Source organism: Pecten maximus, chromosome 7, assembly GCF_902652985.1.
Source record: "Pecten maximus chromosome 7, xPecMax1.1, whole genome shotgun sequence".
NCBI lineage: Eukaryota > Metazoa > Mollusca > Bivalvia > Pectinida > Pectinidae > Pecten > Pecten maximus.
The window spans coordinates 23,463,106-23,479,683 of NC_047021.1; the positions used below are offsets into that span (position 1 = coordinate 23,463,106).

The following is a 16,578-nucleotide window of genomic DNA, read 5'->3' on the forward strand; positions in this document are numbered from 1 at the left end:
CATCTCCGATATAGAGTTATTGCCCTTTCTGTTTCTTGTCCGGATCATAGTAATGCCATCTCCGATATAGAGTTATTGCCGTTCATTTTTCATGTCCGGGCCATAGTAATACCGTCCCCGATTTAGAGTTATTGCCCTTTCTGTTTCTTGTCCGGGCCATATATATATATAGTAATACCGTCGCCGATATAGAGTTATTGCCGTTCATTTTTCATGTCCGGGCCATAGTAATGCCATCTCCGATATAGAGTTATTGCCCTTTCTGTTTCTTGTCCGGGCCATATATATATATAGTAATACCGTCGCCGATATAGAGTTATTGCCGTTCATTTTTCATGTCCGGGCCATAGTAATGCCATCTCCGATGTAGAGGTATTGCCGTTCCTTTTTCATGTCCGGGCCTTAGTAATACCGTCTCCAATATAGAGTTATTGCGCTTCCTTTTTTCTTGTACGGGCCTTAGTAATACCGTCTCCGATATAGAGTTATTGCGCTTCCTTTTTTCTTGTTCGGGCCATAGTAATACCGTCTCCAATATAGAGTTATTGCCCTTCCTGTTTCTTGTCCGGATCATAGTAATTCCTATCCAATATAGAGTTATTGCCGTTCATTTTTCATGTCCGGGCCATAGTAATACCGTTACCAATATAGAGTTATTGTCCTTCCTGTTTCTTGTCCGGGCCATAGTAATGCCGTCTCCGATATAGAGTTATTGCCCTTCCTGTTTCTTGTCCGGGCCATAGTAATGCCGTCTCCGATATAGAGTTATTGCCCTTTCCCTTTCTTGTCCGGGCCATAGTAATACCGTCTCCGATATAGAGTTATTGTCCTTCCTGTTTCTTGTCCGGGCCATAGTAATGCCGTCTCCGATATAGAGTTATTGCCCTTCCTGTTTCTTGTCCGGGCCATAGTAATGCCGTCTCCGATATAGAGTTATTGCCCTTCCTGTTTCTTGTCCGGGCCATAGTAATGCCGTCTCCGATATAGAGTTATGCCCTTCCTGTTTCTTGTGCGGGCCTTAGTAATACCGTCTCCGATATAGAGTTATTGCCGTTCATTTTTCATGTTCGGGCCATAGTAATACCGTCCCCGATATAGAGTTATTGCCCTTTCTGTTTTTGTTCGGATCATAGTAATTCCTATCCAATATAGAGTTATTGCCGTTCATTTTTCTTGTCCGGGCCATAGTAATACCGTCTCCGATTTATAGTTATTGCACTTCCTTTTTCTAATAGGACTAATATAATAGGACTAAGACCACAATTAAGTACTTCCGGGTTCAGGCCCCACGAATGAGGTCCCCTCAAAAATGTATGTATCTCAGGAAAACCAATCAAATGCCTCTTTGAACTTGATTTCTGTTGATGAATTTAATGTGGATTTATAGCAGAGATGTCAATCTATGTTTTGTGATGTAAAATAATAATATTGATCATTTATTATATGCTCCAGGACCCTGTGTGATGAGTCCTGATTTGACCTCTACCCCTGACCCGGATGTATATAATCCACGTTGGTGACACATTTTGACAGCTATCTCCAGAAAATGCCCAACATGCTGGGTTGAAACTTTTATATTTTGCTTCTCAGATGTTGGTCTTGGCCAGGTGAGATGGAAAGTTGCATATGAGATGTTGGGAATTTATTATGAATTTTAATGTTACAATGAAACATATAGCGAAGCTAATTGTGGTCTTAGTCCATGTCCGGGCCATAGTAATACCGTCTCCGATATAGAGCTATTGTCCTTTCCCTTTCTTGTCCGGGCCATAGTAATGCCGTCTCCGATATAGAGTTATTGCCCTTCCTGTTTCTTGTCCGGGCCATAGTAATGCCGTCTCCGATATAGAGTTATTGCCCTTCCTGTTTCTTGTCCGGGCCATAGTAATGCCGTCTCCGATATAGAGCTATTGTCCTTTCCCTTTCTTGTCCGGGCCATAGTAATGCCGTCTCCGATATAGAGTTATTGCCCTTCCTGTTTCTTGTCCGGGCCATAGTAATGCCGTCTCCGATATAGAGCTATTGTCCTTTCCCTTTCTTGTCCGGGCCATAGTAATACCGTCCCCGATTTAGAGTTATTGCCCTTTCTGTTTCTTGTCCGGGCCATAGTAATACCGTCGCCGATATAGAGTTATTGCCGTTCATTTTTCATGTCCGGGCCTTAGTAATACCGTCTCCGATATATAGTTATTGCGCTTCCTTTTTTCTTGTCCGGGCCATAGTAATACCGTCTCCGATATAGAGTTATTGTCCTTTCCCTTTCTTGTCTTAGCGACTACTAAGAAATGGTGCCCATTGATGTCTATATTATTTTCTAAGTGCAGTTATCGTCTTCCACCAAAATTGCATTCATATCGACTGTACGCTTGCGACCGGAAATTGTTCAATACTGTTTGATACGATCATTTTCACAACAGCTGTTCCTACATTTGTATGTACCAGAGCTTATTTTATTAGTATCGTCGGGCTGGCGATCGTTAATCTCTGTCGAATATGAGACCAATTTCTAATTTTGTTTTGTTTTTTGTTTTCCTTTTTAAATTTATCTTCGATCTCATTATTGATGAAAAGTGTACCAATACACTATCTAAGACTAAGGCATTTGATTTATTTTTGCTGTTAAACTACTAGGTAATTATATCTACTCACTTTTTACATTATTAATATACATATTCAAGCTAAATCATTATACAGGTATTTTTCTTGTGTTTGCAATCATTGATTGTATATTGATTGAGATTACTTTGAAAGAAAAACCTAATCATATACTTAACATCAAAATATAGAAAAGAGAGAACGTATACATTATCCGCGAAAATTCTACAAACTTTCAAAATAAAAAATAAAATAAAAATACTACTGATAACCTTGTGCACCTGTTCACCTGGTTGGATCACTGATGTGTGATCGTGCGTACACGTGACTGCACGAGCGCTCAGACAACGCTGTAACACTGCAGGTATCGGAGAGGTAAGTGTGTCTATTTCCACCGATATTGATATATTCTAATTTTTTTTTTTATCATCCGAGAATGATTTTACATAATTGTATTATTTAACTAACATTACACCTCAATGGACACCGGTATCATGGCGTATTCTTTCTATCATCACCTCATGCGATAAACAAGCCATTGTGTGATCCTGTCGACATGTTATAACGTATCCTTTATGTAATGTTACGTTGTATGTATACAGGTTATATACGGCACGTTACTTGTTTGTAAGCATTTAATCTGAGTACGATGAGAATCAGGAGATTGATTAGATTTTAGAACTTAACATTCCCTCCAACACGAAATAGTGACATGGGAGTTAACTTTGTACTCCATTCATCACGAAATGTGACAGGGGAGTTAATTTCCTACCCCCTTCAATACGAAATGTGACAGGGGAGTTAATTTCGTACCCCCTCCAATACGAAATGTGACAGGGGAGTTAATTTCGTACCCCCTCCAATACGAAATGTGACAGGGGAGTTAATTTCGTACCCCCTTCAATACGAAATGTGACAGGGGAGTTAATTGCGTACCCCCTCCAATACGAAATGTGACAGGAGAGTTAATTTCGTACCCCCTTCAATACGAAATGTGACAGGGGAGTTAATTTCGTACCCCCTCCAATACGAAATGTCACAGGAGAGTTAATTTCGTACCCCCTTCAATACGAAATGTGACAGGGGAGTTAATTTCGTACCCCCTCCAATACGAAATGTCACAGGAGAGTTAATTTCGTACCCCATTCAATACGAAATGTGACAGGAGAGTTAATTTCGTACCCCCTCCAATACGAAATAGTGACAGGGGAGTTAATATCGTACCCCCTCCAATACGAAATGTGACAGGAGAGTTAATTTCGTACCCCCTTCAATACGAAATGTGACAGGGGAGTTAATGTCGTACCCCCTCCAATACGAAATGTGACAGGAGAGTTAATTTCGTACCCCCTTCAATACGAAATGTGACAGGAGAGTTAATTTCGTACCCCCTCCAATACGAAATGTGACAGGGGAGTTAATTTCGTACCCCCTCCAATACGAAATGTGACAAGGGAGTTAATTTCGTACCCCCTCCATACGAAATGTGACAGGAGAGTTAATTTCGTACCCCCTTCAATACGAAATGTGACAAGGGAGTTAATTTCGTACCTCCTCCAATACGAAATGTGACAGGAGAGTTAATTTCGTACCCCATTCAATACGAAATGTGACAGGAGAGTTAATTTCGTACCCCCTCCAATACGAAATGTGACAGGAGAGTTAATTTCGTACCCCCTTCAATACGAAATGTGACAGGGGAGTTAATGTCGTACCCCCTTCAATACGAAATGTGACAGGGCAGTTAATTTCGTACCCCCTCCAATACGAAATGTGACAGGGGAGTTAATTTCGTACCCCCTCCAATACGAAATGTGACAAGGGAGTTAATTTCGTACCCCCTCCAATACGAAATGTGACAGGAGAGTTAATTTCGTACCCCCTTCAATACGAAATGTGACAAGGGAGTTAATTTCGTACCCCCTCCAATACGAAATGTGACAAGGGAGTTAATTTCGTACCCCCTCCAATACGAAATGTGACAGGGGAGTTAATTTCGTACCCCCTCCGATACGAAATGTGACAGGAGAGGTAACTTCGCACTTCTTTAACACGGCGTGGTAACTTCGCTCTTGCTTTTCATGAAATAGTGACAGGGGAGGTAAGCTTGCACTTCCTCTTACACAAAACGAGGACAGGAGTGGTAATCTCGCTCTTTCGATCTCCTGAAATGGCGGCAGGCGAGGTAACTTCGCAATTGTTATTTCATGTAGTAATGACAGGGGAGGTAGCTTCGCACTTGTTATTTCATGAAATAGTGATGGGAGTTAACTTCACTTACACGAAATGGTGATGGAATGACAACGGATGGGTGGAGAAGCGCGCGCGCGCGCGCGCGCGTGTGTGTGTGTGTGTGTGTGTGTGTGTTGAAGGAGGGGGGGGGGGGGATGGTGGGGGTGGTGACAGGGGTACAGAAACAGGGGTATTGAATTTCGCTCCCTTTAGACGAAATGGTGTCACGAGAGATAACATCAAACATCACAAACTGGTGTCTTGAGAGATACTCGCGCTCTCTCTAACATCGCGAACTGTTATCATGAGAGATACTCGCACTCTCTGAGATCGCGAACTGTTGTCATGAGAGATACTCGCACTCTCTCTAACATCGCGAACTGTTATCATGAGAGATACTCGCACTCTCTCTGACATCACGAACTGGTGTCATGAGAGATACTCGCACTCTCTCTGACATCACGAACTGGTGTCATGAGAGATACTCGCACTCTCTCTAACATCGCGAACTGGTGTCATGAGAGATAACTCGTACTCTCTCTGACATCACGAACTGGTGTCATGAGAGATACTCGCACTCTCTCTAACATTGCGAACTGGTGTCATAAGAGATAACTCGTACTCTCTCTAACATCGCGAACTGGTGTCATGAGAGATAACTCGTACTCTCTCTAACATCACGAACTGGTGTCATGAGAGATACTCGCACTCTCTCTAACATCACGAACTGGTGTCATAAGAGATAACTCGCACTCTCTCTAACATCACAAACTGGTGTCATGAGAGATAATTCGCACTCTCTCTAACATCACGAACTGGTGTCATAAGAGATAACTCGTACTCTCTCTAACATCACGAACTGGTGTCATAAGAGATAACTCGTACTCTCTCTAACATCACGAACTGGTGTCATGAGAGATAACTCGTACTCTCTCTAACATCACAAACTGTTGTCATAAGAGATAACTCACATTCTCTCTAACATCACGAACTGGTGTCATAAGAGATAACTCGCACTCTCTCTAACATCACGAACTGGTGTCATGAGAGATAACTCGTACTCTCTCTAACATCACAAACTGTTGTCATAAGAGATAACTCACACTCTCTCTAACATCACTAACTGGTGTAATGAGAGTTAACTCGCACTCTCTCGAAGATCACGAACTGATGTCATGAGAGTTAACTCGTACTCTCTGACATCACGAACTGGTGTCATGAGAGATAATTCGCACTCTCTCTAACATCACGAACTGGTGTCATGAGAGATAACTCGTACTCTCTCTAACATCACGAACTGGTGTCATGAGAGGTAACTCGCACTCTCTCTAACATCACGAACTGTTGTCATAAGAGATAACTCGCACTCTCTCTAACATCACGAACTGGTGTCATGAGAGGTAACTCGTACTCTCTCTAACATCACAAACTGTTGTCATAAGAGATAACTCACACTCTCTCTAACATCACAAACTGGTGTCATAAGAGATAACTCACACTCTCTCTAACATCACGAACTGGTGTCATAAGAGATAACTCGCACTCTCTCTAACATCACGAACTGGTGTCATGAGAGATAACTCGTACTCTCTCTAACATCACGAACTGTTGTCATAAGAGATAACTCACACTCTCTCTAACATCACGAACTGGTGTCATGAGAGTTAACTCGCACTCTCTCGAAGATCACGAACTGATGTCATGAGAGTTAACTCGTACTCTCTGACATCACGAACTGGTGTCATGAGAGATAACTCGCACTCTCTCTAACATCACGAACTGGTGTCATGAGAGATAACTCGTACTCTCTCTAACATCACGAACTGGTGTCATGAGAGGTAACTCGCACTCTCTCTAACATCACGAACTGTTGTCATAAGAGATAACTCACACTCTCTCTAACATCACGAACTGGTGTCATGAGAGTTAACTCGCACTCTCTCGAAGATCACGAACTGATGTCATGAGAGTTAACTCGTACTCTCTGACATCACGAACTGGTGTCATGAGAGATAACTCGCACTCTCTCTAACATCACGAACTGGTGTCATGAGAGATAACTCGTACTCTCTCTAACATCACGAACTGGTGTCATAAGAGATAACTCGCACTCTCTCTAACATCACAAACTGGTGTCATGAGAGGTAACTCGCACTCTCTCTAACATCACGAACTGGTGTCATAAGAGATAGCTCGCACTCTCTCTAACATCACGAACTGGTGTCATAAGAGATAACTCGAACTCTCTCTAACATCACGAACTGGTGTCATAAGAGATACTCGCACTCTCTCTAACATCACGAACTGGTGTCATGAGAGTTAACTCGCACTCTCTCGAAGATCACTAGCTGGTGGCATGAGAGATAACTCGCACTCTTTCGACCATCACAGACTTCATCACAGACTTGTTTCAAGAGCGATAACTGGCACTCTCCCTAACACGAAATGGTGACCAGTGCTGTCATATTTTTATTATATCAGGTTATTTGCTAGTCCCATTCGCAAATTATTGAATTACATCAAATCTTAAACCTATTGAGTAAAATTGAAATGTAACTAAGGCAATAACATAAATGAGGCAATACATAGTTCAGGTATTGTTTTTTTCTCTCTTAGTATAGAAAGATACCAAAACGGCTTTAAATGTAGGTGTAATTAATTCATGTAAAATTCAATAGTAATTTAGATGAACACGGCATTTTTCATTATTATTTTCATGGTACATCTTCCACTGTATCACAAGAAAAATGAAATGGTAATGGATTTTTTAAAACAGTATGATAACCATATTACGATTTTTGCATTGTGGGTTGCTGATTTCGCGGGAAATGAAATAAGTTGAGCTAATTTACTAATAAATGAATATTTAATTAAGGGCAATGATGTATTTCTCTCTTTCTTTGTTGAACTATCTAATAATGTTTTTAAGTCTGGTAATTCCCCAACTACAATGTCATCAGATAACATTGTCCCTGTTTTTATTATCGCTGTAATAAGTTGCTTGGTATAACTTTTTACTCCAATTTTGAATAATAGATTGATTTCGATTGTACATATTCAAAAATATATGATGCTCAGTTTAAGTTGAATAAACATGTCAACAGTTGACGCCATATTTGTGTTAGTCATTAATAAGGAAATTATTTCAAAATAAAAATAAAATTATACTATTGTTTCATTGATTATAGGAAAGCATTCGACTTTGTAAATAGAACCTATGGGTTAAACTTACCAAAGAGGGAGTTCAAAGCAAATATGTTAACTATAATCCGTTAATGATGTTAACTATAATCCGTTAATGATGTTAACTATAATCCGTTAATGATGTTAAATATCGGGTAAACTATAACAATAAGGTGTCAGATTTTTTCAATTGTAACAACGGTTTATTCCAAGGAGAAATTTTGTCACCTTTAACACTTTCCATGTACGTGAATGATTGCGAGTTAAGTTATTTCACCGTTAACTGTCCTACTACTGTATTGAATTACAATCTAACAACCTTTACTTATTGATGTACGCAGATGGTGTGGTACTTTTAGCAGAAATTGCCGAAGGTTTGCAAAAAAGGTTTGCAAAAAAGTCAGATACACTACTTACGTATACTGAAAAATGGAACCTAACTATAAATACTGATAAAACAAAATGCTAGTTTTCAGACACAGTGGTAAACTTCGAGATAATGAGGTGTCGTTTTATAATGACTGTGAACTAGAATCTGTGAGTGATTTTAATTACTTGGGTATTTTGTTGAATTTCAGTGTTAAATTTAGAAAAGAGCAGGATTAGATTTCTGAGGAGGGTAAAAAAGCACTTTTTGCAGTAGCAAATGTATGTAAGAAAAACTTCTTTAAATATAGAAACACAAATACATGCATTTGACACTTATGTTGCTAGCATTTTAAACTACGGAAGTGAAGTTTTCATAAAGCACCAGGGATAGAAAAAACTACATTTAGGTTTTTGTAAGAGATTACTAGAAGTTAAAAAGATGCACGGCAAATTGTATTATATATTACGAAAGCCGGTTGGGACCATTTTCGTAGAAGAAAATAATATTTTTTTCGCGTTATATCGCGAAAGTTAACGCGTTATATCGCGAAACTATCGCGTTATTACGCGAAACTAACGCGTTATATCGCGAAACTTTCGCGTAATTACGCGAAACTAATGCGTTTTATTATATGAATGTGATTTTCCCATTTCCTGATTGGCCAATTCTAAACATTCTCACTTTGCTCAAATATTATTTTCAACCCCAAATCCGTGCTACAGATTGATACAACCACCCAATAACTCGAGTTCGTACTCAGATACAACAACAGGAACTTTCCCGCAATCTGTGACGTCAAATCCAGGGTGACATAACAATCCAACAACTCGATCACGCACCCGAATATAGTAACAAGGGAATTTCCAACTATCCGTGTCGTCAAAAATGTATGCTTACATGTACATGTAGGTATGTGCTACCGGACAGAGTAAAATAGACTGAATTCTTAAATGTTTTAGCATTTTTTAAGCAATAATAAATAATGAAGTTTAAACTAATTGCTAGCTTTGACTTATTAATTGTCAATATGAACTTTTCTCAAGTCGATCACTATTGTTCATGCAATCCTTTGACAGGTAATGGTATTCATTCTGTAATATGATAGTGTTGCAGTTTTGTCTTATAATTAAGCAGTTATCGACCTGTTTTCAGGTTAATACGATGACCTTCGACCCCGGGAAATATCATTTTCTCGAGTTTATAAGTCATCATATTCACCTGAAAACAGGTCGATAATTGTATAATATCACGAAACTTTGCGTTATTATGCGCAGCAAGTTATGTAAGACGATGAGATGGTTTCAGAGTATCAGATACTGACTGTAAAGATGGAGGGCGAGAACGAAGATTTTTTTCTGTCCAGAATATTGTTATTCATTGAGAATGAATAATGCAACATCGTATATATTTCCTTTTGTTAAACACTATCGTTTCAAATATCGTTTAAGTGTTAAATTGCTTAGAACAACTCTATCCACTATTGTTATAAAACTTAAAATTTCAGCTTGGGATAGGCCAAGCTCAAAATAAAATCTCACTAAACTGTCGTTCCTTATGTCAATATTCTTCAAAAGTAGCCGATACTTCTTATATAACGCGACATTTTCGCGTAATAACGCGTTAGTTTCGCGATATAACGCGTTAGTTTCGCGTAATAACGCGAAACAAATATTGTTTTCTTCTACGAAAATGGTCCCAACCGGCTTTCGTAATATATCATGCACAGTAACTAGGAAAATTTCCAGTGATCATTATAAGGAAATTTGGGATCTATAAGTATTGGTTTAAATTTATAAAAAATCAAATAACTGTATTTTAAACGCTTGTTACCAAGAAATGCTTGAGAAAGGAAGCGGATGTTCCGATAGTAAACGAGATGAATTATATAGAATTTGCTATGGCAAAGTGACATAACCGTTGACAATCATTTTGATATCATTTAACGTAGAGCGTATGGCATGTTCCATTAAGATTGCAGAGATAAGATAGATACATCTATGAAATGTTCTTTATACAAACACATAAATGATGGTTTTAGTTTACAGAAATATTTAACGAAACCTATAGGTAGTCATAATCTGAGAGTAGTATAGAAAATTCGTCAGATGTAAGAATTATAGATAAATGTGATGTGAGAAAGTAATTGTAACGTCAGATGTCTCTATACACTATATATGATGTGAGTATTGTGTATATAGTTCGTGTTACACTATATATGATGTGAGTATTGTGTGTATATAGTTCGTGTTACACTATATATGATGTGAGTATTGTGTATATAGTTCGTGTTACACTATACATGCTGTGAGTATTGTGTGTATATAGTTCGTGTTACACTATATATGATGTGAGTATTGTGTGTATATAGTTCGTGTTACACTATATATGATGTGAGTATTGTGTGTATATAGTTCGTGTTACACTATATATGATGTGAGTATTGTGTATATAGTTCGTGTTACACTATATATGATGTGAGTATTGTGTGTATATAGTTCGTGTTACACTATATATGCTGTGAGTATTGTGTATATAGTTCGTGTTACACTATATATGCTGCGAGTATTGTGTGTATATAGTTCGTGTTACACTATATATGCTGTGAGTATTGTGTGTGTATAGTTCGTGTTACACTATATATGCTGTGAGTATTGTGTGTATATAGTTCGTGTTACACTATATATGCTGTGAGTATTGTGTGTATATAGTTCGTGTTACACTATACATGCTGTGAGTATTGTGTGTATATAGTTCGTGTTACACTTTACATGCTGTGAGTATTGTGTGTGTATAATTCGTGTTTCACTTTATATGCTGTGAGTATTGTGTGTATATAGTTCGTGTTACACTATATATGCTGCGAGTATTGTGTATATAGTTCGTGTTACACTATATATGTTACGAGTATTGTGTATATAGTTCGTGTTACACTATATATGCTGTGAGTATTGTGTATATAGTTCGTGTTACACTATATATGCTGCGAGTATTTGGTGTATATAGTTCGTGTTACACTATACATGCTGTGAGTATTGTGTGTATATAGTTCGTGTTACACTATATATGCTGTGAGTATTGTGTGTATATAGTTCGTGTAAATTGTTTTGTTTATTTGTTTGTACTGTATATAGTTATATACACTGTAGTGATGAACCAAATGGTTTAAAGTAATAAAGAACTGAACTCACAAGCGGACCCCTCCCCCCCCCCCCCCCCCCCTTTTCGGACGAGGAAAACATTTTATAGCCTCAAAAAGCAAAAAAAAAAAAAAAACGCCTATACCAAACACAACCACCTTCACCCACGCTTATCGCTAATCTTATCCCCGAAAGATTGCAAATTTTGCTATAATCATTTCATTTTCCGAAATTTGGCCCCCAGACCCCTCGCCAGAAAAAAACCAGTAATTAATGTAAATATAGCTCTGCTTTCCTCTGTCTTTAGAGATCCGTTTGCATCAACTGCAAATTGTACGACTTCATTTTCTCGTTCGTACGACTTCATTTTTTTCCTCTAAAAAATGGCACGAATAAACTTCCGCTATATCGCGATATCAGTTTGAGCTAAAAAAAAGTCACATATTTTATTATCGTCCTCTTGGTCGAATAAACACGTTTTAGGCTTAGTGCACACGCACCGAGTCGACCTACTTTGTAAAGTGTTTTGTAGCAGGGAATCATTTACGACAAAACTAAGGTAACGTTATAAATAATGGCATGGCTCTGGTATATGTCTGCTATGGATGTGATGATTAGTGAATTGATGCCGAAGAGGGAAGTGTAAGGATAATATAGTGAGGCAATGCTGTATTGATATAAACATGGCGGACCTTACGTAAGTTTTAGGGCACGAGCGACGGTTCAGATATTATTCCGCACATGTACAGAGTAACAATTACATATGTTTTATCATAATGCGGTTGAATTTGATATAGAGCATGTAAACACGACGTTTTCGTTGTGAGTTGGAAGAAGTGAGTGTGAGTTGATTGTATACAATCATAACATACAGTGTATGGAGAAGATGGAGATTTGATTATGGATATCTCGACCTTTACTAGTATGTACACATATGTATAAGGCATGTTGGAAGTTTTAGGGGTTAGGTTGATACTATATAGGTTTGTATGAACGTACAATGTCAGCAGGAGGGGTGGGGGTTAATGAGGTGACGATAGAAGTATGTATCAACGTAAGGAGGGGTGTATGGGGGTTGAATGAGGTGACGATATAAGTATGTATCAACGTAAGGAGGGGTGTATGGGGGTTGAATGAGGTGACGATATAAGTATATATCAACGTAAGGAGGGGTGTATGGGGTTGAATAAGGTGACGATAGAAGTATGTATCAACGTAAGGAGGGGTGTATGTGGGTTGAATGAGGTGACGATATAAGTATATAATATATCAACGTAAGGAGGGGTGTATGGGGGTTTGAATGAGGTGACGATATAAGTATATACTATATCAACGTAAGGAGAGGTGTATGGGGTTGAATGAGGTGACGATATAAGTATGTATCATTGTAAAAAGTGTTGTATAGGGGTTGAATGAGACGAAAATAGAAGGATGAATTAGGTTGAATGATAAATGAGGTTTCAATTAGATAAAGTAATTATGTACCCAACGGCTGGGTGCATCTGTAGGGGCGGAGTGTTGTGTAGGTGGTTACAGCTTATATACACCCAGCGTTGGGAGGACTTCATCTGTGGAGTTAGGAACACACTGTCATATGATTACCAAACGTAGGAGAGGTGTGAGGTTTAGGTGAACGTTTTAGAATTATACAAGCAGCAGACTGCACTGAAATTCTGCTTGGTAGGTTTTGTTTAACATTAATCATATTTGGCCTGGGTAACTTTTGCCTGAATCGGCATAATACTGAAGTAAATTTAATCACGCTACGATAAAGATGTTTAGACTAAAATACACTACGAGATATACATATCTCCCTAGTGTTGTTCCGGTATTTGTTTACATTTCTGCTTGAGGCATTTTTTCACCTGATAAGGGTTACTGAATTCCTCATTGCAATCCAGCTGTTCACATCCTCTAAACGACGATTTTTTCGGTATTGTCAGGGTGTTGGTCTGTTTATCACTACAACATCAAAACATCCGTTATAGGGATGTCGGCGTGGCGCAGTGGCAGCAGCTGCTGATGTTTTTTTGGCTAAGTCGTGAGTTCGAGGCCCGGACATCACTAAAGTAAAATTATTATCCATCGTCATTTCTGTTAATGTATATCGTGTATATATACGATCTTTTTTTACTTCATTGTAGTGACGAAAATTCCTGAGAGGGGTTATTGACTTGTCCATAGCAAGGCTCGAGATAAGTGACCGGCCAAGGGAAGGAAGCCTCAGTGTGGTCGGCAATGAGTTTACCAGAGGGAATGCTGTTCCGTCCACTGGACGAGTTTGGGATCCCACAGAACTTGTTTGGTATGCTTTTCACATTCATGGTGGTCTTAATCCTGACCAGGTTGTTACAAGCCCACTTCCTCAACAAGGACAAGCCTGTAGGTAACCTACCCCCAGGTCCCCAGGGCTACCCTATCGTCGGAGATTTACCATTCTTCAGTAAGTACGGTTCGCTGGAGGGTTTCCGCATGCTGAGGAGACAGTATGGGGATATATACAGTATCAGTATGGGCATGTGGCCGACAGTTGTCATCAGTGGCAAGGACGCCTTCAAAGCTGCCCTCTCTATGGAAGAGTTTTCGGACAGGCCCTTATTTTTCATTAACAGACTCATAGGGGGTCCAGTCAAGGGTCTTGTATTTGGTAAATATAACTCGCGTTGGGTCTTGCACCGTAAAATTGCAGGAAACGCTTTGAAGATGTTTACTGGGACTCGGAACAACCCTATAACTGAGATGGTGCAAGAACAGGCCGAGGACCTCGTCAAGGAGCTCTTAGACCACAACGGAGAAGCGTTTGACCCGTGTGAAAGTATACTATTTTCAGTTGGCAGTGTCATATACCAGGTTGTGTACGGAAGAGGGAGAAAGGCACATGAGGATAAACAACTTTCTTATCTCATCCGGAATTTTAGCGATTTCAAAAATTTCACAAGAGTCGGAAATCCTTTCGATGTGATGCCCTTCATGGCATTCCTAACACCTTGGAAATATAAAGGTATACTAAGCATTCTGTTCCGAATGGGGAGGCTAGCTGCTAAAAAGATCAGATACCACAAGAAGAACTACGACTCTGACCATCTCCGAGATGCGACGGACGGTCTTCTGCGTGCGACTGAAAGTTACTCACCCGAGGAAAAACTGAGGGTGGGTCTCACCAACAAGATGATTATGGAAACGGTGCATGACTATATCGGAGCTGGATTTGACACCGTGGCCTCAACATTGACATGGGCCTTTATGTACCTCGCTGAAAACCCAACAGTACAATCAAAAGCTCGTGCCGAACTGGACAATGTACTCGGAAGCCGAACTGTGACGCTGCATGACCGCGCCAAACTGCCATACGTAGAAGCGGTAATGTTGGAGGTGCTCCGAACCGCAGCAACATTGCCAATGGCCGTCCCACACGGGACGACACGTGACATCATGTTCAGGGATTATCTCATACCAAAGAACACAGTAGTATTCTTTGACCTATATGGCACCTCCTTCGACCCAGATCTCTGGGAAAACCCCGACGATTTTAATCCTGAAAGATTTCTCACTAAGGATGGCACATTAGATCAAGCTAAGGTTGACCTTACCGTTTCATTCGGGTTCGGTAAGCGGAGATGCTTGGGAGAAGGCCTGGCCCGTTTAGAGGTCTTTCTCTTCCTAGTCAATGTTCTTCAGAGGTGCGAACTGCACAAACCAGAAGGCCTCTCATACGACAAGGTTGGACTGTATTCCTTCGTTCGCTCGCCGAATCCCTACAAGTTGATAGCGAGGCCCACAGAATGACGACAGAGGGCGCTATCATGAAAGATTGAGTTTAATATGTGACAAAATGACAAAAACTACCCCGAACTTCGTAACTGTTTGGCAACTTTTTTTGTTTCTGAACAAATATTAATGACTTTCATGTAGATAGCTGTTATCATGTTAACTTCACCATAGAAACGAATTAAGATATCAAACAATATGCTGCTCATACTGTCATCGACAACGTTGTTGCTGAAGATGAAATTTAAGATTTTTTTCAGCTATGAAATTCTATACAAGAGATACTCAACATGAAGTTGGTGAGTTATTTATTTACACCTATTATGTAATGGTTAAATATATCAATCCAATCGACACAGCCTGATTGAAGTTTAGAAAGGTCAAATATGATTTACCCCACTATAAAGGAACAACTAAATGGTATTTAAAAACTGGTAATTTTGTCATTTTAACAATAAATTCGTGATATAATCCATTATGTATATATTGGTTTTGTATAAAATTATATAAATATTGTACCGTAAGTAATAATGTATGTATGTATGACACTTACATAGGTATACAAGGTATTAACTGGTGGATTTCTCAACTTACACTCGGTATTATAGTAGGGAATCGGGTCCATTCATCCGATCAGGAATTTTACCAAATTAATCCTAAATGGCTTTTTAAAGGAAGGTCGAATACACACGTGATGATTACCTCCACTTTTGCAACGTACATACATATTTACATAAATATTTAAATTACATTGACGCAAGTATTCTTACCCTTTGAAATGTATTTTCAATTAGGTTAACAAAATCATATAAAACACATTAATCGAGTACCCAAGTTTAACACGTCAAGATAAGCTGCCCTCGACATAGTCGAGATCTTTAATAGCCCCCTGGATTATGGTTGTAATTATCAAGTGCCCCCAAGTCTATGTATATGTAATACATTTCTATGTGGCTGTGCTAGTGGGCTTGAATTCACTACGCGGAAATGTCACTAATTCAAAACTAATAGAAAATAAATATGTTCATTTCAATGTTGACTTAGCTTTTCATTGCCATTCTAACCACCCTTCAACGTCTAGGGTATCGATCGGATTTTAAAACGTCTTTATTGATATCAATACAACGTAACCTCGTTTACAATTTAACTTTTAAATGTCGTTGCTTTTGAAATTTAACTTTACATTGAATCGTTTTAAGATATAAATGAACAAGTAAATTTCATTTCCTCTATGGAGTAACATTTAAATCAAAACTTTTCAGCTTTCCCCTTCTTTGGCAAATGAACAAGGTG

General features: G+C 39.1%; 1 protein-coding gene across 1 annotated transcript; it reads left to right on the forward strand.

Moving 5' to 3' along the window:
* Positions 1-2,921: 2,921 nt before the first annotated feature.
* LOC117330296 (cytochrome P450 1A1-like) lies at positions 2,922-16,318 on the forward strand. The gene is made up of 2 exons (XM_033888479.1): positions 2,922-2,970; positions 13,662-16,318. The coding sequence occupies exon 2, from the start codon at positions 13,756-13,758 to the stop codon at positions 15,301-15,303; it is 1,548 nt and encodes a 515-aa protein (XP_033744370.1). The 5' UTR covers positions 2,922-2,970; positions 13,662-13,755; the 3' UTR covers positions 15,304-16,318.
* Positions 16,319-16,578: the final 260 nt, after the last annotated feature.

Bases quoted from the DNA above. Each gene is read 5' to 3' on its own strand.
- LOC117330296 (XM_033888479.1), top strand. From the start codon at position 13,756: ATGAGTTTACCAGAGGGAATGCTGTTCCGTCCACTGGACGAGTTTGGG.